This window comes from Triplophysa rosa, linkage group LG1, assembly GCF_024868665.1.
Source record: "Triplophysa rosa linkage group LG1, Trosa_1v2, whole genome shotgun sequence".
Taxonomy (NCBI): domain Eukaryota; kingdom Metazoa; phylum Chordata; class Actinopteri; order Cypriniformes; family Nemacheilidae; genus Triplophysa; species Triplophysa rosa.
The window spans coordinates 7,609,812-7,634,837 of record NC_079890.1 but is presented as its reverse complement, the minus strand read 5'-3'; the positions used below and the strand labels follow the sequence as shown (position 1 = coordinate 7,634,837).

General features: G+C 37.7%; 3 protein-coding genes and 1 long non-coding RNA gene across 5 annotated transcripts in view; 3 read left to right on the top strand and 1 right to left on the bottom strand.

Annotated features, from left to right (window-relative positions):
* mta2 (metastasis associated 1 family, member 2) overlaps nucleotides 1-4,352 on the top strand; it is a 135,069-nt gene extending 130,717 nt beyond the window's left edge. The window contains exons 12-18 of the mRNA XM_057350094.1: nucleotides 342-442; nucleotides 550-689; nucleotides 864-1,092; nucleotides 1,248-1,337; nucleotides 2,258-2,376; nucleotides 2,460-2,605; nucleotides 2,690-4,352. Of these exons, the coding sequence (XP_057206077.1) occupies nucleotides 342-442; nucleotides 550-689; nucleotides 864-1,092; nucleotides 1,248-1,337; nucleotides 2,258-2,376; nucleotides 2,460-2,605; nucleotides 2,690-2,843 (979 nt within the window). The 3' untranslated portion in view covers nucleotides 2,844-4,352. The remainder of the gene's footprint in view (nucleotides 1-341; nucleotides 443-549; nucleotides 690-863; nucleotides 1,093-1,247; nucleotides 1,338-2,257; nucleotides 2,377-2,459; nucleotides 2,606-2,689) is intronic.
* Nucleotides 4,353-6,170: 1,818 nt separating this feature from the next.
* On the top strand, nucleotides 6,171-7,806 carry cth1 (cysteine three histidine 1). The gene is made up of 2 exons (XM_057342875.1): nucleotides 6,171-6,318; nucleotides 6,540-7,806. The coding sequence occupies exons 1-2, from the start codon at nucleotides 6,307-6,309 to the stop codon at nucleotides 7,452-7,454; spliced, it is 927 nt and encodes a 308-aa protein (XP_057198858.1). The 5' UTR covers nucleotides 6,171-6,306; the 3' UTR covers nucleotides 7,455-7,806.
* Nucleotides 7,807-13,150: 5,344 nt separating this feature from the next.
* On the bottom strand, nucleotides 13,151-15,367 carry LOC130558572 (uncharacterized). Its single transcript, XR_008963444.1, has 3 exons — nucleotides 15,092-15,367; nucleotides 14,667-14,702; nucleotides 13,151-13,661 (listed from the first exon to the last, which is right to left on the bottom strand). It is a non-coding gene; the product is annotated as an uncharacterized LOC130558572 (long non-coding RNA).
* A 5,603-nt stretch (nucleotides 15,368-20,970) lies between these two features.
* Nucleotides 20,971-25,026, top strand: part of taf6l (TAF6-like RNA polymerase II, p300/CBP-associated factor (PCAF)-associated factor) — a 47,927-nt gene continuing 43,871 nt past the window's right edge. The window contains exons 1-3 of one of the 2 annotated variants that reach the window (XM_057352618.1): nucleotides 20,971-21,341; nucleotides 21,475-21,561; nucleotides 21,683-21,833. In XM_057352618.1, coding sequence (XP_057208601.1) covers nucleotides 21,195-21,341; nucleotides 21,475-21,561; nucleotides 21,683-21,833 — 385 coding nt within the window. In that variant the 5' untranslated portion in view covers nucleotides 20,971-21,194. Of the gene's footprint in view, nucleotides 21,342-21,474; nucleotides 21,562-21,682; nucleotides 21,834-25,026 lie in introns of those variants that run through there. The other variant, XM_057352706.1, reaches the window with a different exon arrangement.

Below are 25,026 nucleotides of genomic sequence, written 5' to 3'. Positions count from 1 at the left end.
GTATCAAATGCCATAGATCGAAGGTTCAACAGTGTAAAGTGATTGTAGATAAACTGTGAGCAGTCCATATGATTTAAAAAACACATCAATAAAACAGACAAACATAGGGCAAACATTCTAAACACAGCCCTAGTACGAAGTATTTATTGTGTTTGAAATAAAACGTTAGTACAGCACACTGTACACAACATAGCTAAGATACCTTTCTTACAAGGCTAAACGTTTAATAGATTTAAATGAATATCAAGTTTTTCATCAAACGTAAATGGTGTGTTTGTCAGTGCTTTATCTCCTATACAGACCTGAAACAAATTTTGTCTGCTATATTTCTGTCTTGTCAGCACCAAACCTAACCCCAATCAGATCATGGCCCCTGGTAACAAACCTGGCATTAACGGAGCCGCCGGGTATCAGAAAGGCCTCAGCTGTGAAAGCTGCCACAGTGAGTGAAGTCACTTCATACATCTGTGGCTCATGTTCATTTACAAGCTTAAATTTTCCTGTGCACTATAATGAATTGATTCATCTGTTTGAATGTTGCTTCTCCAGCTACCCAGTCTCAGCAGTGGTATGCATGGGGCCCGCCCAATATGCAGTGCAGACTCTGTGCGTCCTGCTGGATTTACTGGAAGAAGTACGGTGGTCTTAAGACCCCCACCCAACTAGAGGGTGCTGCAAGGGCCGGCTCAGTATGTGAATCCTATTTTCTGTGGTGTCTTGGATGTTTACTGTTTCAGAGTAGTACATTTTCATGCATGCAGAAGCCATAGAGAGGCTTTTTCCACATTTTCTAAATTTGTTAGTTTATCAACCAAATATTAAATAAGCCAATCTGAACAACGTTTTCTTATGTCCTCGAATAGGATGCAGCTCCACGTGGTCACATGACCCGTCAGGAAGTGCAGGGCATGTCCCCTTTCACCAGCAGTGCTGGAAGAGCAAAACTTCTAGCTAAAAACCGGCAGACCTTCATCCTGCAGACTACCAAACTCACACGAATCGCTCGTCGGGTGTGCCAGGACATCCTGCAGTCTCGCAGAGCAGCCCGTCGCCCGTATGCTTCAATTAACGCCAATGCTGTCAAAGCAGAGTGTGAGCAGAGCCTATTAAATTTATTCATAATCATTCTTGGGCATGTTGCAGTGTAATGAGGCCTAATTGAGGCCTTTTTTTATTTTACAGTCATTTTTGCATAGTAGCACACCTGTCCTCCCAGAGCATTTGTTGACTCTCTTTTTCTCTTTTAGGTATGATAAGACTTCCTAAAGCAGCAAAGAGTGGTATCAAATACCGCACTGTTCCTCGGCCATCCCTCATAAATATAGTAAAAGAATTAGGTAATGCACCCACATGTAGGCATTAATAGATTGATCGGTAACACTTTATTTTACGGTGTTACACATTATGTGTATTTACTGTAGTATTTACTATAAATTTAGCATAATTAGAAGTAACTAACCCTAAACCACACCCTAACCCTATAGTAAGTACATATAATTAATTATTAATACGCAGTACATAAATATATAGACCGTTTCATCGGATGCCCGCACACCCTGACCCCAGTTAACTTCCGGTTTGTGTTTGGCTAGTGTCTAATATAATATAACTATTTATATTTTATTTTATTTATGTTAATAGTAATTTATATGCTTATTTTACTGTATAATAATTGTATTGAATAAACGATTGGTTGAATTTTGTTGTATGTTCATTTTATTAAATAAACAATTTGTTGAATGGTTCCTGTAGTTTTGATGCATTTAAACAAACCGTATGGTACATTTACATCTAGCGGTTGAGCTTGGTATCGCAGTCTAAATTCAAAATATTGGAGAGACAAGTTTAGTCAAGTGACGGTTCTTCTTTGTTTCTTTTCATTGTTATCATACTGTAAATAATCTACAGGGACTATTGTTTGTGAATGTGTACCGGAAGTTAAGCTGGGCTCACAAAAGTGCGCATGCGCAATAACATTTGTTTATGTTGTTAAGATGAAACCGTCTATAATTACGCTGTAATACAAGACACTTAAAATAAAGTGTAACCGATTGATCTATAGTGTTGTTCGACCAAAATGTTTTTTTCATTGTGTGAACGGATCACCAGGTTTAACCAGTCTCAATATGGCCTGTTAACAATATAGCAATGGGTTCGTCTATTTTGAAACACTTTCAGTGGCTTACCTTGTAACTTGATTTTCTCTTCGTAAAACATTTTTAAATAATAAATTGAAAGGTTTTGTTGTGTTCTATAGCTGATCAAGCTCCCCTGAAACTGAAAGCCCCTCGAGGTGCTCCAACTCCTATCAACCGTAACCAGGGCAACCAGCCACGGAGTGCGTCTGCCCTGCTGGGCAAGAGGCCCTTTGATAATGTCAGTATTACAAACATGTTTCATAGAAAGGTAAATTAACCTTTTCACAGGTAAAATCATCTAAGAACTGTCTTTGGCTGCAGGTCATTGGAGGTAATTCTTTCTCCACTAATGGAAGACCATTTACATCAGGGATGAGAGCAGCCAACCAGTCAGTTATTAAGAGGCAGAAGGTCAGTCAAGGAGATGCACCAAATCCAGTGGTGTTTGTGGCTACAAAAGATACTAGGTATGTTCCAGGTAACTCACATTTATATTTGAAGTCACATGTATTGGTTTATTCCTGAGGCTGATTTTGTGTTTGGGTTTACAGAGCCATGAGGAAACACCTCACTCAGGGAGAGATGAGGCGGGCAGCCAGAAAACCACACATCCCAGTTAGGGCCAAACTTCCACTGCCACCCCGGCCCCTTCCTGTACCCATTTTACCCTCTAGCACAAGCGAGCCAATAGTGTTGGAGGACTAAACAATGTTCCAACAAAATATCGTTTGCAAGAGCATGTTAAATCCAGCGATCATCAGCTGTTCTTCTCTGTTCCTTGTCTTTGGTTATCACCTAAACAAGAACACACTTAAATGCACAGAATATTATATACTACATACTCCTACACCAGCAAACACAAGACTTCATAGCTTTTTACTCCTAGTGTTATACTTCGTTTAAATTTCTCCAGTCCCTATAATTTTAATGCAAGTAATTAATTTCAAGCTGATTGTTCATTCATAAGTGGTTTAAAAGCAAACTTTATTTTCCTCCAGTTCTGTATTAATTTGTAAAAATATTAACAGGATTATCCAACAGTGTGATGTGTATCAATGGAGGGGTTTAAATTGTGTAAGGGAGCCTACACTCTTGGTAACACTGTGTTCTTAATTTCTAAAGCATGGAGTATGGGCAGTTCTCGGTTTCGTAATAATGATTGCAATTTTTTAACCAGTACATGTGACTATAGACTCTGCAGAATTGCTCATCATGAAGAGCAATAAAAAAAATGTTCCCTAAATATTTCTTTTTGTAAAACACATTTTAGTTTGGATCCCAAATCTTACAATGTATATACTAACGTCAGTGATATTAAGGTCTTGTAGGGTTCAACCTGAAAGGCTGTGTTAGTATAAAAACAAACTGTTGAAAAAGGCTTCTAATTTTGTAGGTTTTGAAAGATGTTCATAAGACTGTAAGGCAAATCTAAGTTTGAGATTCCCATGAGGTGTCACAATTTGTTTATCCTGTTGTGTGCCTCAAGATTTAATATTTTCCTTACATGACACCCTGAACAAAGCCATAAAAGTTTGTTTTTCACTTTTGCTTTTCCATAAAAAGTTCACATTTGTGTTTTAAAGGTCTTTGTTTTGAGTAAATCAAAATGTTATCCAAAAGGCAACTGGAAAGATAATGTTAGTGATTGTAGATAATAAAATGGTAGGAATTCAGTGACAGTGGTAAAGATCATGTTTTTGATTCTTTTGTAGTAGTGGCTCAACTATAGGCAGATATTAATGCATATTCTCCCCCCACCACCCTTTTTTGTTGTAAATGTTGGCTGATGTCTAGAGCTGAACAGTTGAATTTTTTGACAGATTTCCTGGCTTGAAATTTGTTAACTAAATTTTTATTGTAAATCCTGCCCTGTTTAGGGGTTTTGTAATGTTTTGTAATGCACTGCATATTAAAGACACAAATAATTGTTAACCTGTCCCATTTTAAGCATCATCAGTTTTTTTATGAAGAGGGTTTATGCCCCTTCAATGTTCTGGCAAAGCATTAACAAAAAAATGTTTTCCATAGGGTGGGGAAGGAGGAATGGCTGATTTTAGGGTTTGATGCAAAGGTGTGAATGATTTCTGTTTTGTGTATCAAAATTTGTTTTAATTCACAACTGAAACCTTTCTCCGGAACTTTTTTAAACTCTAGTGTCTGTATCCTTAATGTTTCTTGTGAGAAGAAAATGAATAAAGATTTTTGTTTGTGATCATAAAACAGGCTTGTTTTCATCTTTTCTCAGAGCAATAACATTGATGTACATTATTACACCGATAGAATTTACAGATTCAAATATGTAAAATGGTTGTTTACAAGTTTGTCACTAACGTGTACGCTTGTTAAAATGTTGTGCTTTGATAGAACTAAGGCAATCGCACTCACAAAAGGCAGCAATTTCCAATAAAAATAACTAACAATAAACAATTGTTTAATGAAAGTATTCACATTGAAGGCTGAGTGGCCAAGCAACACAGCAATTTGGCACATTAATAGAGAGCTGTGTGTGCGTGTGTGTGTGTAAGAGAGTTTGCAACAGCATCTTTTATTTTTCTTGTACTATAAATTGTATACTTAAATTTGAAATGTAAATGTCTGTTTGTGTCCCAAGCCTCACAATAAGCATATCACAAAGACTTCCATGCACTACACTTCAGAGACAATACTCAATTAACAACGTTGAGGTGTGATGTGGTACTTAATACAGGATAGGCCTGTGTGTATATTCAGAGTTTGCCCTTTGAAGTTGACCACTTGAAAATGTTTATTCCCCAAAGGCTGTAAGGCAGCCGTAATAACTCAATTTGATCCGATTCAAAACACCCAAGACAGACAAAAAACATCACCGAAGCATGAAGGATATCAGACCAGTGTTTGGAAATATTATGTTCACTTTGAGAGGCTGTTGATAGCTGGTATAAATGTATGTTTAATTGCATAATAAAGATTCAGATGTGATGGCATTCCTCATCGCTTGCTCAGTTGCTAGTCTACATAAGAACCAGACTTAAAAATGTTAAGTGTTCTTTTCTGAAGTGGAATATAAACATTCCTATTTTCCCCCAAAACATGCAGCGCTCCATAGTTAGAAACATGGTGAGATGGTAAAATGAGCAACCATAAACTGTCATAATCTGTAAATTTACCATAACAACAACAACAACTCTAATATTGTAATTAAAAGTGGCTAAATAATCAAACACATAGTAATTGGCACATTTACAGTACATGTTAAAGATAGGAACTGTGTTGCATATTTTGCAGCCATGAATGGAAGAAAGACAGCAACCATTTTGATGTTAATTTTTTTTCAGAAAAGTGTATATGGTTAGGACATGATATATTGGCTAATAGCTAAGAATTTCAACAGACATACCATACAGCGTTGTGATTATTCTGTGCTGCATTGTCTGAGGCTCATAATGTAGATAACGGGCTGAAATAAATAAAAAAATACGTACAACAGAACAACTAACCCTAACATGTTTATTTTCAGTCAAAGTTGTGTTGATAATAAGTTTGTGAAAAGTAATTTTTGTGATATACTGTTTTCTACATAACATCTTTCTACTTACTGAACATTCTGTGAAAATATAATCTTAATATCTTTCATATTGATTGCGTTAAGCCATGTGAAAAATGAAAGTCATAGTGAAATTAATGATTGAAATCAAACTTTAGCCTGGTTTTCACAGACTGGCTCACATAACAATGGCACTTTATATATGTTTTACTTTTTAAGTCAACGCTGACAGGTCTGAGCTGATCTGCACAAAGTCGAACACACCTACAATTTTCAATGGCGCTTTAACCGAAACAGGACACTGATGAATATTCACGTAAACTCTGGTCACGGAAACTCTCAGATGCGAGCAGAATAATTCAGGTCACAAATTCGACGGCCAACCTCCTTGAAACCTGATTGGTCGATTCGAACCACTCCGTAACGTTTACGCTTCACAGCTGATTCATATTTTAAAGGGAACGCGGGAACCAAGTGCAGGTCAGCTTTAAAACAACGGAGCGAATAGTTGTGTGTATGCGGCAGCGGTACTTGCCAGGTATAAGGTGCAGTTCGTGTCTTTAATCTGGTGTAGTACAACAGGATCGGCTGTTTTCTGCTGTAGTACTAAACACGTTTTGCGTTTCATAGAGTCCAAAGAGTACAATGATGTTTGAGGTGAGTCAAGTTTATTTAATCTTGGTTTGATGTTTAAATAATTCTAAATGTAGCTGTTATGTTAAAGCTACGTAGTAAATATGAAGACTTATTTCTGCCTGTAAACTGTAATATTTTGGACTATGATTAGGTTTAATGAAACCAATCAGAATGAATTATGTGTACTGTTTACCCTTGGATTTTTGGCCGAAACTATGAGTAAATTGTCATTTTCTTTTTAGACTAGTCAAGATAATCTGCTGTTCCCCACTGAAAGCCAGATTCAGCCTTTCTTCCCTGAGGAGGGATTAGGCAGTGGAATCATTTCTCTTGCTGAAGCCTTTCTTCCTTTAGTTGAGTATCCATCTCCTCCTATGACCCCCTGGCTCTGCTCCACCCGCTACAAGACAGAACTGTGCAGCCGCTATGCTGAGACTGGTACCTGCAAGTATGCAGAACGCTGCCAGTTTGCTCATGGCCTCCATGATCTTCATGTACCTTCACGCCATCCTAAGTATAAAACGGAGATGTGTCGTACCTATCACACTGCTGGATATTGTGTTTATGGCACACGCTGTCTATTTGTGCACAACCTTAAAGAGCAAAGGCCTGCCCGTCCCCGGTGCAAAAATGTACCATGCCGTACGTATCGTGCATTTGGGGTTTGTCCCTTTGGCACCAGATGCCACTTTCTGCATGTTGGTGGCTCTGCATCTGACAGTGCAGAGGATGAGAGACCATGGCAACCTCCAAGTTCCCAAGATTGGAAACCTCGTGGTGCCCTCTGTCGTACGTTTAGTGCTTTTGGATTCTGTCTGTATGGCACCCGTTGCCGGTTCCAGCATGGACTCCCCAATACGATCAAAGGTCTTTGCTCTAAATATGCAAACTGGTCTCATCAAATGCTAAATGGAGGATCACTCTCGCCTGCATCAGATACATGTTCTTCACCCTCTCCACCTTCCTCATTGCCTCCATCTGCACTAGCCTCACCAGTGTACCCTGATGACTCTGGTCCAATCACCCCTCCTTCAGTAGATACAGTGGCCAACAATGCCTTTACATTTAGCAGTCAGCATTTGAATGACCTGCTGCTACCTGTGGCCTTTAGGCTTCAGCAGCTAGAGAAGGCTGCCAAAACTGCCCCACAAAGTTAACTGGAGGACTGCTCTCATGAGGTCTGTGGCATGGGGAGAGGTCCCAGATGCACTGACCACCTGTGAACTCTCAAGCCTTAATGGCTTTAACTGTGTTAATACTGTGCGGAATGCATGTTTACTACTAGATGTGTGTATATTATTTTCTGCAACTTTTTTGCTTTTAACTGCCTCTTGAGATCAAGTCTCAAATGGTTTGCTTTTATCTTAATTCATGTCTGTCCTGTATTTCTTAATTTTTTTTCACTGAGTGAGAACCTCAAGTGTACATTGAGACAATTTTACTGGCTTTATTTATGAAGGCTTTGCTTGCTATATGAATGTTTTGTAACTTATAGATTTTTAAACTTAATGACCCTAAATTATTCTGGACTGTCTCATCTCAATAAAGTCTCAAAAAATGCATGTGTATGTATCGTCAATATTCAGATTTTGGTATGTGTGTAAATTTTCTTAGTATTTGTCTTGGTTTAAACTGAATTGAAAAGTTGTGAGTTCATGTACTACATGTATACTTTCTTCAACACGATTGGAATAATGACTATTCTTGCACTGTTCGTAAGGTAAAATGCTCAAATGTTTTGTGCATGCTTGGCTCTCATGGCCAATCAGGTGCTTTTCTGTACGTGAATGTGCTGGGTTTTTTTATTGAACAGTCAAAATATAACGAACAAAAGCTGATGCAAAATAGAAAAGGTGAAAACCAGACAAGCATTCTAAAACAGACAAAAATATATTGCAATTATATATGGAATAAAACGATACTACTAATAAAAAACACTAAGCTTTTCTGCCAGTTTTAAATCTATTAGGTTACATAAACAAATGCCATTTTTCTCTATCATAAATCTTCGTAATGAGAAATACTGACACAATTGTGAAATCTGTAAGAATTGGGACGTGTCTTCAAAAATTTTCATTTGTGTAAAAAGAATGTTAACAACTAAATCGTGTTTTATTCCTCACGAACTTGTCTCCGCCTCAGACGTCACGCCATGGACCATTGGCTAAACGTCTGGGCCCGTATTCTACTGCGGTCAAACCAGCCGCAGTTTCTGATGCTCGCATACTGTGTGGTTTACGGTATATTCCAGGAACGCCGCTTTTAAAGCTTTTTTTTATGTAGATGATCCGTGTGTCTCGTCAATAACATATTTCTTGTCTTACGTTTAGAATATCTCGTTTTGTCGTAATTTCTGCAGTTTTTGTAAGAATGTTTGCATTATCAATGCTGTATATTGTGAAAACAATGTCTCTGTCTGTAAATTTTATTTTTTATTTTAATGCCTTTTAGACCTTTGTCGTGCAAATAAAACGGTTTATGCAGTTAAGTAGTTTGTCTATTATCTGTAGTCTTACGAAAATTGACCTAATTTCTTGTGGTAGAAATGTAGTAAACATGTTTTTTTTGTGTATTGGTTACTATAGGCAAACCATGGTTTTAATACAGTACCCATGGATTTGAACAGGTACTAAGTAGGTAGGCTACAGTATTTTTGAAAGCATTTTGTTGCGTTTTGTAAAAATATTTTACATATAAGAATACATTATATACTGGACTACAGAAACATTATTTCTAATAAGTAGAAACAACTGATGGTGAGTTTCTGTAGGGGACATCCCACACTATGCACACCATATATGGATTTATTTTATCGTAGCGTTTTGGAGAAATATACATTTTTCATCCTTAAAGGGACTATAGAAACATTGTTTCAATTCAATTCAATTTTATTTATATAGCGCTTTTCACAATGTGCATTGTTCCAAAGCAGCTTTACAGGAGCAAATGAGAAAAACACAGAAAGGTAAAACACAGCGCAGTGCATGGTGTTTATAGACCAAGCAAGATCATTATAATAAATAATATCTAATAAATAAATAATAAATAAATAAATGCAGTCTCCCGGTGAGCAAGCCAACACTGCACTGCTGTGGCGAGGAACCCAAACTCCAATGATGAATAAATGGAGAAAAAAAAACATGGGAGAAACCAGGCTCAGCCGGGAGGGCCAGATCTCCTCTGACGTGTCATAGCTGCACTCAGTGACCCCGACCAAAGCCACCGAGAATCGTCCACGAAGAACAGGGAAAGCCCACGAGCCACGACCCAGGAAGCCCCACCCACCGAAACCGTGCAGGACCAACCCGGTCCCATTCCGCGATCAACAACAGACAACAGAGGAACAACCAGGGAAAAATAGTAATGGCATAATTAACTTTATTCCTCTGTTGTCCGACATCGACCACAAAACAAGACCAACCAGACCAGACCCACACAGTCCCAACAAATGAAACGCCCCGAACCACAACCAACAAGTCCCCCCACTCCCTACAACACCCACCCAGCTACCTCCAATCAAAGTCACTGTGTACAGCTATAACTTCAAACTGCTGTCATGTGATGTAAGTTTAGCATTAAATACCAAGTATTGTAAATTTAGCATTAATGTGACAACTAGTCCGTCTTTGCTCTCGGTTGGGGATGGAATTGTCTGAGCTGTGCCGGTCAGATGGTCGCCTTTTTCTTGGGTTGTGATGGAATTGCCTTGGATGGAGCTGGGATGGTCAGTCAGTCCGCAGGCTCTCGCAGGAGGATGGCACGGGATTTTCCGATGTAGATGGCGTAATCTCTAGTTGGGGATGGGCATATGACGTTCATCTGGGCCTGGTGGAATCTCTCCCTACCTCAGGATGGGCATCCCGAGGTGAGGGCAGAAAGAGAATAATTAGCGTAGCTGCTGTTCATTAGCTATGTATTAGTGAATGCTTGGCTGAAAAGATGTGTCTTTAATCTAGATTTAAATTGGGAGAGTGTGTCTGACCCTCGAATAGTATCGGGGAGGCTATTCCAGAGTTTAGGTGCTACGTATGAGAAAGCTCTACCCCCTTTGGTGGATTTAGTTATTCTAGGTGTTATCAAAAGTCTGGAGTTTTGAGATCTTAGAGAGCGTGATGGGTTGTAGTGTGGTAGAAGCTCTGTTATGTAGGTATAGGGGCTAAACCGTTTAAGGCTTTATAAGTAATTAAAAGAACTTTAAAGTCAATACGATACTTAATGGGTAACCAGTGAAGGGTTGATAACATTGGGGTTATGTGATCGTATTTTCTGGATCTGGTTAGAACTCTGGCAGCTGCATTCTGAACTAACTTTAGTTTGTTTGTTTATTGATGATGCAGGACAACCACTAAGTAGTGCATTACAGTAGTCAAGTCTTTTTTACGTGATCTTCCATAATAGATGTGAGAGGGAAAACAACAAGCAAAATTGTATCTCTATGGCAGTGTTTCCCAACCCTGGTCCTCGGGGCACACCTTCCAGAATGTTTTAGATCTCTCCCTATATAAAACACCTGAATCAACTCATCAATGCGGTGTTTCATATAGGGAGAGAACTAAAACATTCTGGAAGGTGTGCCCCGAGGACCAGGGTTGGGAAACACTGCTCTATGGAACCCCTCCAAATTCTGGGAGACAGTCGGCCAGGCTTGAAAGATAAGACTTTTGCCATATCCAGTCGGCAAACACGTTAAAACATCTCTTTTAGACTCCACTAAGTACCTCAAACAAAACTCTTGGACGTCTTTTAAAGAATCTATACTATGAACCTCGCATACTTTAAAAAAAGCAGCGTTTAGTCGGTCTTGATGAACGCTCATTGTCACTAGCCGGGTTTCCATCCAAAGTTGCGAATTTACCTCATGCGCAAAATTGGAATATCGCATAAAACATTTTCGAATAAGCACCGTTTCCATCCAAATAGTCAACCGTCACTTCCTAATAAACTGCCACTAAATATCAGTAAGAAAAGTAAGAGAAGCCACTGAATATAATAATTTTCATATATAATAAAACTTGCGCAAGCAGACGATTACGAAACACAATAAATGCGGTGCTTTTGTGGATGTCTGCTGTTTGGGAAACACAGTCTGTTCTAAGAGGAAATTACAGAATACTTTGACGACTTTGCTCAGGCATTTAAGAATGACCATAACAACATTTCTGATGCTGTGTCACAAGATCAGTACTCTGATTAGTCAGGTTACACCGTCTCATAGTGCAGTTACGTGGCTTTTTGGAGGAATTTACTCGGCAAATGCGTTTCCATCTCCCATTATTATTTGCATTAACCCTTTTTCGCAAAACTGAAAAACCACCTCAAGCGAGCGTAAAAACTTTTTGCGAATTAAGGGTTTTTAATTCGAAATTTGGCGTTTCCATCACTCGTTTCTGATGCGAAACTTCAAAATGCGAATAAAACCAGAGTGATGGAAACCCGCTTACTGATGTAACACGGAAGCTTTCTAATTCGATCGGACCGCTTTGTTTTGTTTCCCGGCGGACCGTTAAAGAACGCGACACACACGTCTCCCGGAAATCCTGTGGAATTTAACCAATCAGACATGACTTCGAACTCGTTGAAATGTTTCCAAAAAAGTGTGCCAAATGTATCAGACGTTCAGCCAACGGATCGTGGGCGTCTGAGGCGGAGACTATGAATAGGTTGACATAGATTGAAAGTGGATTTTTTCAGCATGTCAAAGTGGATTTAGAAAAGGGAGAAATACGATGGATTCAATAGTATGTCTGGAAGCTGAAATTCGAAAAGCTCAAGTTAATAAAGAAGTGCTTGTGGGAGTCTTTTTTGATGTAGAAAAAGCTTACGATATGTTGTGGAAAGAGGGGCTTTTATTAAAATTGGAAAGCTTGAGAGTTGACGGAAAAATGTATAACTGGATTATGAGTTTCTTGTTTGTAAGAACAATTCAAGTAAGAGTAGGGACTGCATTCTCTCAGATTCTTCCAATTGAGAATGGAACTCCCCAGGGAAGTGTGAGCAGTCCTATTCTATCATAACGTAGATACTGCACTGTAAAAATTAAAGGTACTTTGAGGAACCATTTGGGGTTCTTCACATTGCCACGCCGGCGGAACCCTCAGGGGAAACTCAAGGCACCGCTTAATGAAGGGCGGTTCTCTGAGGATCCCTCAAGGCTTCTTGGGGATCCCTTTTATTAAAATGGTCTGGAACCATCTTGGGTGCTTCAAGGCTCCATTTCACAGTTTATATTTGCTATTCACAATATTTTAATAAGCAGAAATACTAAATCAAATACAACAGTTTATTGATAAACAACAACAATTTACATTGAATAAATATTTACAGAATGGTCAATATTAAACATTATCCTTCTAAATTAATGAAATCACATGTATAATGAATATTGTGTTGGTGATATTGTTATAAATGAAGTCTTAACAAAACTAACCAAATAATTTGCCTTAATTTTAAATATACTGTACATACAGAAATATTTCAGATACTTGTACAAATGTACAATTGTAAAAAAGTCCAGCAAAAAAGTAGTCTCTCATAGCAAGGCCTACACCCACACTGTAAAAATGAAAGGTTCTTTGAGGAACCATTTGGGGTTCTTCACATTGCCACACCGGCGGAACCCTCAGGGGAAACTCAAGGCACCTCTTCACGAAGGGCGGTTCTCTGAGGAACCCTCAAGGCTTCTTGGGGATCCCTTTTATTAAAATGGTCTGGAACCATCTTGGGTGCTTCAAGGCACCATTTCACAGTTTATACTTGCTATTCACAATATTTTAATATGCAGAAATACTACTAAAAGCAAATACAAAGCAAACAGTTTATTGATAAACAACAACAATTTACATTGAATAAATATTCACAAAATAGTAAATATTGTACATTACAATTCTAAATTCATGAAATCAAATGTATAATTAATACTGTGTTGGTGATATTGTTATAAATGAAAACAACATCTTAACAAAACTAACCAAATAATTTGCCTTAACTTTAAATATAAATACAGAAATATTTCAGGTACTTTGTACAAATGTACAATTGTAAAAAAGTCCAGCAAAAAAGTAGTCTCTCATAGCAAGGCCTACACCCATGGTAAAGTTGTAATTTGCCAAAAAGCAAATCCTTGCGAGCAAGAAAAAAACAATGCTGTTCTCTCCAAATGGGTTTCCTGCTATTACCAGGTGGTGTGAGGATCCAAAGTCAAAATAATTTCTATAGTGCATTTCACAATTTTGTATTGCTAAAGTAGATATGTATTTATGGCAAAAAGAGAACAGGAGCTGCGGCTGTTGGCCTTAGGTGTCCCAGGCAGTGCAAGGATGAGCATCAGGGCGGGCTGGAGCTGGGTCTGTTGGCCTTGGGTGTCCCTGGGAATAAGACATGGATACAAAAAAGAGGGATTAAGATAACGTCTCAAAACATTACATTTAATCATTTAGCACATCACAAATTGGTTTACAAATGTAACAATAAACAAAATATTACAATGCCTGTTAGTCACTGCTTTGGTCTATGGTTAAGGAGTACAGTAGGCTATTTATATCAACAATCCACTTTATTCCGATTTTTTCATTGTCAGTGATAGGGTTGCACGGTGTTCCGGTGCTACGGTAGCATCGCGATGCTAAAGCTTCAAAATACCGGTAGTATCGTAGTACCGTAGTTAATGTTGCATATGCGCATTAATATTTATTTGAACACTTACATCTGCCTTTTTGCGGTGTTTATCTCCTAAATGAATGTGTGTTTTAAATGTCTCGGGCGAGTTGATGATTCAAATTGGCGATTTGAACGAGTTGGTTAAATGATTCACTAACTCAGTGGAAAATTGACGCCACCTACTGGCCGTTTTAGTTCTGCATTTAAAGTAAGCCTAATATTTCCCTTTATAAAGACTGCTGTATCAATTAAATTTGTCCAACATTTGAATTAGTTCCTACGTGAAAAATGATCTAGTGTACTTTAGTATTTACTACAGTAAACTACTAAAACTCATAGATACTAGTGTTTTTGAGTCTTATCATAGTAAATATTTAAGTATACTACAGTATTTACAAATGACTAAATGTAAATGTATTTGCTACAATTTATCAAATTACTACAGTTAATACAACAACATATTCTAGTGCAAAGTATAATACAGTTTACTATAGTAAATACAAAATGTTTAATCTAAATCTGTGTTTTTTGTATAGATTTGAATTATATGGCACAGCATCGTGATACTACTTGGTATCGAGATACTTCAGCTGGTATAGTATCGTAAGACATGTTTATGGTACCGTGACAACCCTAGTCTGTGAGTGTTTTTACATGTGCAAATATAACAAATAACATAACAATAAAAATATCATAATAAATATAATACTTACTTTTTTTGTCTACTCAACTGGAAAATACTGAAAATTCTGAGGAAAAAGGATAAAAACAGAACTGAATATGATAAAAATATTTAATTACAGGCAATTTATGTAACATGGGTGGGGAAACCATTCAACACAAACAACAAGAAAAAAAAGAGCTATACATTCACTAAAAGTGAACATAATAGCTAAAAGTGGCTAAAAGTCATTGTTTGTCATTTAACACCAATTTAACGTTAGCCCCACAAGCTTCATCATTAACTTATATTCGTTAGCATCTCGGCTAAAACAAGCGCTGTCTACACTGTATAAAATAAGTAAACGGTTTAAACAGCCAAAAACGGCCATACAATTAGACGTGTCAGAGTACACATTTGTATAAATAGTATATAGTTAATATATTTCAGTTATTTATATATTTTTACTTTACTTACCTCCAATGGGACAGTCGAGAGGTTGTTGCCATCCGTTATTTTGAATTCCCGCCTGTGGCGCGAGAGGACACCGGTGAAAACTCGTACACCTCGTGCGTGCCAGTCAGATGTTTGATCGCAGACGGAACGGCGTATGACATCAAAGCACAGTGAGAGCTATTTGTGAACTGACTGCTCTGTATGCTTTAGAAATGCTATTCTAATGCCGTATGCGTTTTGTCATAAGGTGATCGGTCTGCGCAGAGCTGGAAAAAGTTAAACACACATATTACTAACGAAAGCGCAACATGCATTGACGCTGCGACATTGGGCCAACAGCGCCACAGTACTGTAGAGAGCGAGACTGCACAATAAACACACAGAGCAGCTGCAGTTTGTTTGAATGGAAAACACAACAACATTACATTTTCAAAAGATTTCAGTGATTTAGGATCTTATGGAATGAATAGTTATTGAATGATAGTTTTGTCTCCAATTAATATAATATCAATATTAATAAATATAAAAGAATTAAAAGCTTGCTGAAATTTTTCAAAATAACATTTAGCCTTTTCTAATCATGTGCATGATTTTAAAATGTGTGTTCACATAGCAGGGACCACAAACCAAACTTTGGCCTATTCTTATAAAGCATCAAAATGATCAGTCTAAAAATCCCCATTTCATGCAGAATTTTGGGGGGTTCCTCTAGATACTGTCTTGTACAAGAGAGATTCTCCAGGAACCACTTACAAGTTTACAGATCTTACAAGAACCATTTTTTAGAATTTGAGTTCCTTCAATAACCCGCAAAGCACTTTGAGGTCCCAGTGTAGTGAAAAGGTGACTCCAGAACTTCACAACTGAATATGGGGTTATTCAAGAATCTCCTAGGTTCCTGGAAGAACCACAAAGACTATAAATGGTTCCACCAATAACCCTATTATGAGAAAAGGAGCTTTGAAGCACTTAAAATAAGGTTTAAGGTTCTTTGAGTACACAACAGGATATTTGAGGCACCTTTTATTTTTACAGTGCATGGTAAAGTTGTAATTTGCCAAATAGCAAATCCTTACGAGCTAGAGAAAACAATGCTGTTCTCTCCAAATGGGTTTCCTGCTATTACCAGGTGGTGTGAGGATCCATGTAGTCAAAGTTAAAAGTATTTCTATAGTACATTTCACAATTTTGCATTGTTAAAGTAGATATGTATTTATGGCAAAAAGAGAACAGGAGCTGCGCCTGTTGGCCTTAGGTGTCCCAGGCAGTGCAAGGATGAGCATTAGGGTGGGCTGGATCTGTTGGCCTTGGTTGCCCCTGCGAATAAGACATGGAGACCAAAAAGAGGGATTTAGATAACGTCTCATAAAACATTAAATTGAATCATTTAGCACATCACAAATTGGTTTACAAATGTAACAATAAACAAAATATTACAATCCCTGGAAGTCACTGTTTTGGTCTATGGTTAAGGAGTACAATAGGCTATTTATAGCAACAACTGTAATAATCCACTTTATTCAGATTTTCCATTGTCAATGAGTATTTTTACATGTGCAAATATAACAAATAACATAATAATGAAAATATCACAATAAATATAATACTTACATTTTTTTGCTGCTCAACTGGAAAATTCTGAGGTAAAAGGATAAATCTGAATCAGAAGAGCTTTATTGCCAAGTGTGTTTGCACACACAAGGAATTTTCTTTGGTGTTGGAAGCTAGTACAGACATTCAACACAATGACAATACAATATAATAAGATTTACAGTCTAAAAACAGAACTGAATGATAAAAATATTTAATTACAGACAATTAATATAGCATGGGTGGGAAAATCATTCAACACAAACATCAATAAGTTAAAAAAAGAGCTATACATTCACTAAAAGCTAAAAGAGGCTAAAAGTCATTGTTTGTCATTTAACACTAACGTTACCCATTTAACGTTAGCTCCACAAGCTTCATCTTAACTTATATTCGTTAGCATCTCGGCTAAAACATGCGCTGCCTACACTGTGTAAATAAATGGTTTAAACAGCCAAAAGCGGCCATACAATTAGACGTGTCAACTCTCAACTCAACTCAACTTTATTTATATAGCGCTTTTACAATTTTCATTGTTACAAAGCAGCTGTACATGAGACACATTGACCAAGCAAAACAATCAAAGTTGTACCTGCAAAAACAAGAAAAGGTTGAAAACACAGAAGACAGACACACCCACACACAAAACACTCCACACACACAACACGCACACACACCAACACACACAGAGACACACACACACACGGATGCGCACGCCACGCACACACACACACACACACACACACACACACACACACACACACACACACACACACACACACACACACACACACACACACACACACACACACACAACACACACACACACGTACGTACACAGACAAGTACGCACACACACACACGCTCAGTGAGAGCACACATTTAGGATAAAGGAGAGAGAAGCACAGGTCAAATATAACAGATAATAAATTCCTATATGCAATATTAATTAAGTAAAACTTTAAGATTCTAAAGCAGCCCCCCCGGTCAGGCAGATAGTGCAAAAACAGTATGCAAACGGTGGCGAGGAACCCAAAACTCTAATCGAGAAAAAAAACTCAGGAGAACCCAGGCCCAACCAGGGGATTCCAGTTCCCCTCTGGCAAAAGCTGCTGCCTCTGCACAAGCTCCAGAGAACTTGCACAACAAGGCTAAATAAAATAAATAAACTTAATAATAAAATAAATTATAGTTTAAGATTATCATTAATAATCTAATAGCATTTGAAATTTTGTGGTGAAGAACATGTCAAGAGACCGCGTCCTTCTTTATCCAGCTCTATCATCTCAGCTCTTGTCAGGTCCCCACTTCCCATTCTCCGCTCTACCATCAGGTCAGGCCATGAACTGCATCCTGCTCGCTGTGGTAACCTTGGAACAATGAGACAAGACTGGCTGAGAGTAGAGTACTGTTCTGTACTCTTTGATGCAACAAGTACATCAGTTGTGTTTTTGGTTCCGGTTGATCTAACTAATGCAGCCTAAACCCTCTAAAGATTTATATTATGGAAGAGTAGTGTATGCAAGATTAAAAAGATGCGTCTTTAGTCTAGATTTAAACTGACAGAGTGTGTCTGTCAGAGTATACATTTATATAAATAGTATATAGTTAGTATATTTAAGTTATTTATATATTTTGACTTTACTTACACCAATGGGACAGTCGAGAGGTTGTTGCGATCCGTTATTTTGAATTCCCGCCTGTCGCGCGAGCGGAACAACACCGGTGAACACTCGTGCCACTGATGTTTGATCGCAGACGGATCGGCGACATCAAAGCACAGTGAGAGCTATTTGTGAACTGACTGCTCTGTATGCTTTAGAGATGTTATTCTAAGTCCGCATGCTTTTTTGTCATAAGGTGATCGGTCTGCGCAGAGCTGGAAAAAGTTAAACACATACTAACGAAAGCGCCACATGGCACATGCATTGACGCTGCGACATTGGGCCAACAGCGCCAAAGTACTGTGGAGGGCGAGACTGCACAATAAACACACAGAGCAGCTGCAGTTTGTTTGGATGGAAAGCACAACAACTTTTACATTTTCAAAAGATTTCAGTGACTTAGGATCTACTTATAGAATAAAAAAGTTTATGTATAATATATTAATATAATTAATCATATAATACAAATAGTAAGAAATATAAAATAATCAAAAAGCTTGCTGAAAATTTTCTAAATAACATTGAGCCTTTTCTAATCATGTGCATGATTTTAAAATGTGTGTTCACTTAGCAGGGGCCAAAAACCAAACTTTGGACTATTCTTATTCTCATAAAACATCAAAATGATCAGACACTAAAAATCCCTATTTCATGCAGAATTTTTTGGGGTTCCTCTAGATACTGTCTTGTACAAGAGAGATTCTCCAGGAACCACTTACAAGTTTACTGATCTTACAAGAACCATTTTTTAGAATTTGAGTTCCTTCAATAACCCGCAAAGCACTTTGAGGTCCCAGTGTAGTGAAAAGGTGACTCCAGAACTTCACAACTGAATATGGGGTTATTCAAGAATCTTCTAGGTTCCTGGAAGAACCACAAAGACTATAGATGGTTCCACCATAACCCTTTTATTGAGAAAAAGAGCTTTGGAGCGCTTAAAATACAGTTTAAGGTTCTTTGAGTACACAACAGGATATTTGAGGCACTTTTTCTTTTTACTGTGTGGAATAGGAAGATCATTATATGCGGATGATGGAGCACTATAAAGGGGGCAAAAAGCAGTGAATGAGGTGGAAAAATGGGCGAATAGTTGGAGTTTTCATTTTTCTGTGGCAAAAACACAAGTAATATGTTTTTCAAAAAAGAAAAATAATCCAAGCTTGAATGTCAAAATGTTTGGTTATCAGCTGGAGCAAGTTAATGTAGTTAGATTTTTGGGTATGTTGATGGACTCTAAATTAAGTTGAATACATATTCAGAAATTGATAGAAAAATGCAAAAAAGGAATACATTTATTAAGGCGCTTGTCAGGAGCTGAGTGGGGGGCAAGCTGTCAGTCATTGAAAATAATTTATTATGCTGTGATTAGATCAAACATAGACAATGGTTGTGTAGTATACAGTTCTGCAAACAAAACATTACTTAAAAAGATAGAGGTAATACAAAATCAAGGTTTGCGCATTTGCTGTGGTGCATTTAGATCTTCTCCGGTAGCCTCATTGCAAGTTGAAATTGGAGAATTGCCTCTAGAACAACGTAGGTCCCAGTTGAGATTAAGGTACTGGTATGGTGTAAAGGGACATCTGGAAAACCATCCAGTTAGAGTAATTTAGAAAAATTGTTGGGAATATGAATATAAAGAAATAACAAGCTTTGGCTGGGTAGTAAGGAAGGAGGAGAACAGCTTGGAGTTGAAAGACTATGAAATTGCTCCTTCTGTTGCTATACCAGCAATTCCCCCCTGGTTGTTCCCTATACCACTAATAGATTTACAAATTCACAAAATAATGAAAGAACCAGAGATGAACATACCAACTAAATTAGTGGTTCAACAGTATATAATAAAGAAATATTATGCTGTATTACAGGTATTTACATGGGTCTAAGGAACCAGAGTCTGGAAGAACAGCACAGCAGTACATAAAAATTGCAAAAAGAGTATCAGAGCATGTGTCAGTTTTTACTACTGAATTGTTAGCTATCATAGCTCTACAGTGGATCGAAGAAGTTCAACCAGAAAGAACTGTGATATACAGTGATTCCATGGCTGCGCTCACTATCTACTAAGTGGTAAAGGCAAGACTTAGTATTTGAAGTTTTACAAAGTTTGTTTAGAATAAGGCAGTTAAGGATAGAGGTAAATTTCCTCTGGGTACCTGCACATGTGGGTGTGGATGGAAATGAAGAAGTAGACTTGCTAGCAAAGAAAGCATTAAATCATCCACAAGTAGAAATTAAGTTAGCTTTAAGTAAAGATGAATTCAAGAGAGTGATATCATCTGAAGTAAGTAAGAAATGGCAAACGTTATGGAACAGTGGGTTTAAAGGAAGACATCTTTTCCAGATTCAGGAGTATGTTGGAAAAGAGGAAAAGATATGGAAATAGGAAGAAGGATGTCATTATCTCTTTAAAAGTATTGTTAGCAAACGGGTCAAGGCAATCAAGAGTACATGAAATATTATTTAAATACCTTAAAAACACAGGAACAATAGATAGAATATAGGAATTAAAATACCTTTTTTAAAATTAATTAATTTAGTTATTTATTTTATTTCTTCCTTCCAAATCGAAGTACTCTCCACACTCCAGATCAGTAGGTGGCGGTAATGCACCTTTTCGTGGGTTTGCCAAACCGCCATAAAACACCAGAAGAAGAAGAAGAAGAACATGGTGAGCGGTAGTCTGGCCAACTGAATGTTTTTGTCGGACGTAGTGTAAATTAAGCCATTATAGATCGTATATTTAAGAATAAACTGTTTAACGTGTGCATGTTTTTATGACGCAATGTAGCCATGTCGCTTTAGTTTTAACGTTAAACCTTTCGTATAACCCGATCTCAAATTGAGTGCGTTTTCCCGATACAACGAAGATGACGGAAAGGGAAGAGCGGCGCTTCGTGGAGGTGCCCCGAGAATCCATTAAACTCATGGCTGAGAACACTGGCGTGGAGCTCAGCGAAGAGGTCGCTGCTCTGCTGGCCGAGGATGTGTGTTATCGTCTCAGGGAAGCAACACAGGTTTTTACAAATTTGTACATAAGTGTTTTAAGTTTTATGTCTGTTTGTTGCATTGGAGTATTTTTTTTGAGAAAGCTCCCAAAGTATTAAATGTATCAACATAAAGCCTTACTTTTTCCCGGTGCCACAACAGAACAGCTCACAGTTCATGAGACATGCTAAAAGAAAAAAGCTGAGCGTAGAAGACTTCAATAGAGCGTTGCGGTGCAGCAATACTGAGGTATATCCTATTAGTGTGTATATTAATGGGAGACGTATGTGTATGATAATTCATGATGAACTGCTGTCTGTTACAACATAACTCTTTGAGAATAACATTACATCTGTTGTATGTGTTCTAGAGCATTTGTGGCTACGGTGCTCAAGATGCCTTACCGTTCCGTCCATTAAAGGAATGTGAACTTTTCTTTGTAGAGGATCGGGAGATAAACTTGGTGGAGTTGGCACTTGCTACCAACATCCCCAAAGGCTGTGCAGAGACGATGGTTCGAGGTAGGGCAGGTGTCAACATACAGGTGCTGGTCATATAATTAGAACATCATCAAAAAGTTGATTTATTTCACTAATTCCATTCAAAAAGTGAAACTTGTATATTATATTCATTCATTACACACAGACGGATATATTTCAAATGTTTATTTCTTTTAATTTTATGATTATAACTGACAACTAATGAAAATCCCAAATTCAATATCTCAGAAAATTAGAATATTACTTAGGACCAATACAAAGAAAGGATTTTTAGAAATCTTGGCCAACTGAAAAGTATGAAGATGAAAAGTATGAGCATGTACAGCACTCAATACTTAGTTGGGGCTCCTTTTGCCTGAATTACTGCAGCAATGCGGCGTGGCATGGAGTCGATCAGTCTGTGTCATGTTACGGCCAGCTCGTAAAGCCGCAACAAAACAAGGAAGGTGAGCACGCGTTCACATTTTTAAGCCCATTTCTGGGACATTTTATTAAAACCACTCATATTTATATTACTGTTGACAGTGTAAATGAATAATGTAATGTGGTGCGTGTAGTGAGAATAGGAGTCAGTTAGAAAATCAGTGTAGTAAAATGTAAGTGTTGAAGTGTAATGTGTAGCTGCAAAACGCGGCAAGCGGCTAGTCGCCAAACGTCGAGGTCCGAGCTCGAGGATGGAGTGTAAGGAGAGAGAGAAAGCCGCAGCGGAAGCCAGTCCTTTTTAATCCCGGAAAACACTGGGCCCTAATGGTTCCCGGATCGCCTCCAGCTGCTGCACCTCAGGGCAAATAAACAAGCAACGTTATATTAGCCACTATGAACCTTATACTGGGACCGTCAGCTTGCCAGCTGCTGACCAACTTTATGGAGATGCAGATTTCATTTTCCAACAGGACTTGGCACCTGCACACAGTGCCAAAGCTACCAGTACCTGGTTTAAGGACCATGGTATCCCTGTTCTTAATTGGCCAGAAACTCACCTGACCTTAACCCCATAGAAAATCTATGGGGTATTGTGAAGAGGAAGATGCGATATGCCAGACCCAACAATGCAGAAGAGCTGAAGGCCACTATCAGAGCAACCTGGGCTCTCATAACACCTGAGCAGTGCCACAGACTGATCGACTCCATGCCACGCCGCATTGCTGCAGTAATTCAGGCAAAAGGAGCCCCAACTAAGTATTGAGTGCTGTACATGCTCATACTTTTCATTTCATACTTTTCAGTTGGCCAAGATTTCTAAAAATCCTTTCTTTGTATTGGTCTAAGTAATATTCTAATTTTCTGAGATATGAATTTGGGATTTTCATTAGTTGTCAGTTATAATCATAAATTAAAAGAAATAAACATTTGAAATATATCGTCTGTGTGTAATGAATGAATATAATATACAAGTTTCACTTTTTGAATGGAATTAGTGAAATAAATCAACTTTTTGATGATTTCTAATTATATGACCAGCACCTGTATATTATAACATCATTACAGATGAAGTGAAGAAGCGTTAAATAAGACGTGACAACTCTTAGGTCTTCTGTAGCGGTAACTTAACCCTGTGGTGACGCAGTTTTATTCTTATAAAAATATATAATAATATAGCATTTATAATATTTGAATAGTTATTGCGGTTCGAATATTCAAACATTCATGCACATCCCTATTACTTACACATAGGGCTGTCAGGATTATTAAATAATCGTCTCATCGCAATTGTTTGACCTCATCACGATGGTTTCAGATCATCGCAATTATTGCACATCTCTATAGAAGACACTAGGGGGAGCTGTAGTGCATCTGCATATTGCATATTTTAGTGTATATATTGTTACTAAAGCATGGTAATACAGTACTTGTAAGATGTACCACCAAAACACAATCACTTAAAAAAAAAACATATACAAATTACCTGCAGTACAATTTAATATTATTTAAGCAAATCTCAGTGTGAAAACCAGTCTACCAAAATTTCATTAACACACAAGTAAAATTTTATTGTAGTCTTGCAAGTGAGAAAAAAACAGACTAGAAACTTTTCTATGACTGATAGCATTTTTGGTGGCTTCAATTCACACCTGATCAATTTACTTAATTTACAAGTATTTGGCGGTTGTATTATTGACAGGTAAAAGCCTAAACCTTAAATATATGATGACCCAATTTTTTCCTATGTATTTCCAAGAAAAAAACATAGTCTTGTATTCAGAACAATATGGTCGTTTCATCGCTGAATAAAAAATGTATGAGAATTAAATGTCATAGCTCAAAAACAGACAATTAATTGTCATAATCGTCAAAGCCCTAAAACAGACAATTAATCATCATAATCGCAATGATTTATTAGACAATTAATCGTCAGTCAAATTTCATAATCGTGACAGCCCATATCAGAGTGCTATACAGACCTTACTTAATGATTACATGGCTATGCTTGTAATTAGGGCTGCAACTAACGATTATTTTTTGATTAATCGGATATAAATGTAATTACATCTTTTGCTTATGATAAGTAAATCAGATATGGGAAAAGTATACACAACTGAACTCATTAGCCTTCTCCCAAAATGTTGTGAATGTCTCCATAATTAACACACCTGGTGAGTTGATTCAGGTGTGTCATATAAGAAGCAACTGACAATAGTCTCTCCCAAACGTGGAAGCGAGGGGAGGGTCGGCCAAGGAAATATTTTTTTTGTGCCATGAAAAGTGAGATATTTGTCATTCAAATGTAGTGAAGTACAGTAAAAAGTAAACAGAAAAAGTAATACTTAAGTACAAATACTCAAAATGTACTTAAGTACAGTTCTCAAGTAAATGTACTTCGTTACCCACCTCTGAACTAAATAAACCACCAAATCAGTGTATTTAGCCTAATATGTACTTAGCAAAGTGCAAACGCCACAAATTGAGTTTTACTAATATAATCTTTAATTTTGTCATTTAAACACCTCTCCCTTTTAAACATTAAAACTGCGCAGCTTGAAGAGATGCATGTAAAACACGTCTGACTTTAAAACTGCGCAACTTGTGCTGCACGGAGAGACGCAACCACGGAGAGACACGTGTGACTTTAAAACTGCGTACCTCGTGCAGCACGGAGAGACACGTGTGACTTTAAAACTGCGCACCTCGCGCTGCACTGAGAGACACGTGTGAATTTAAAACTGCTCACCTCGCCCTGCACTGAGAGACACGTGTGACTTTAAAACTGCGCACC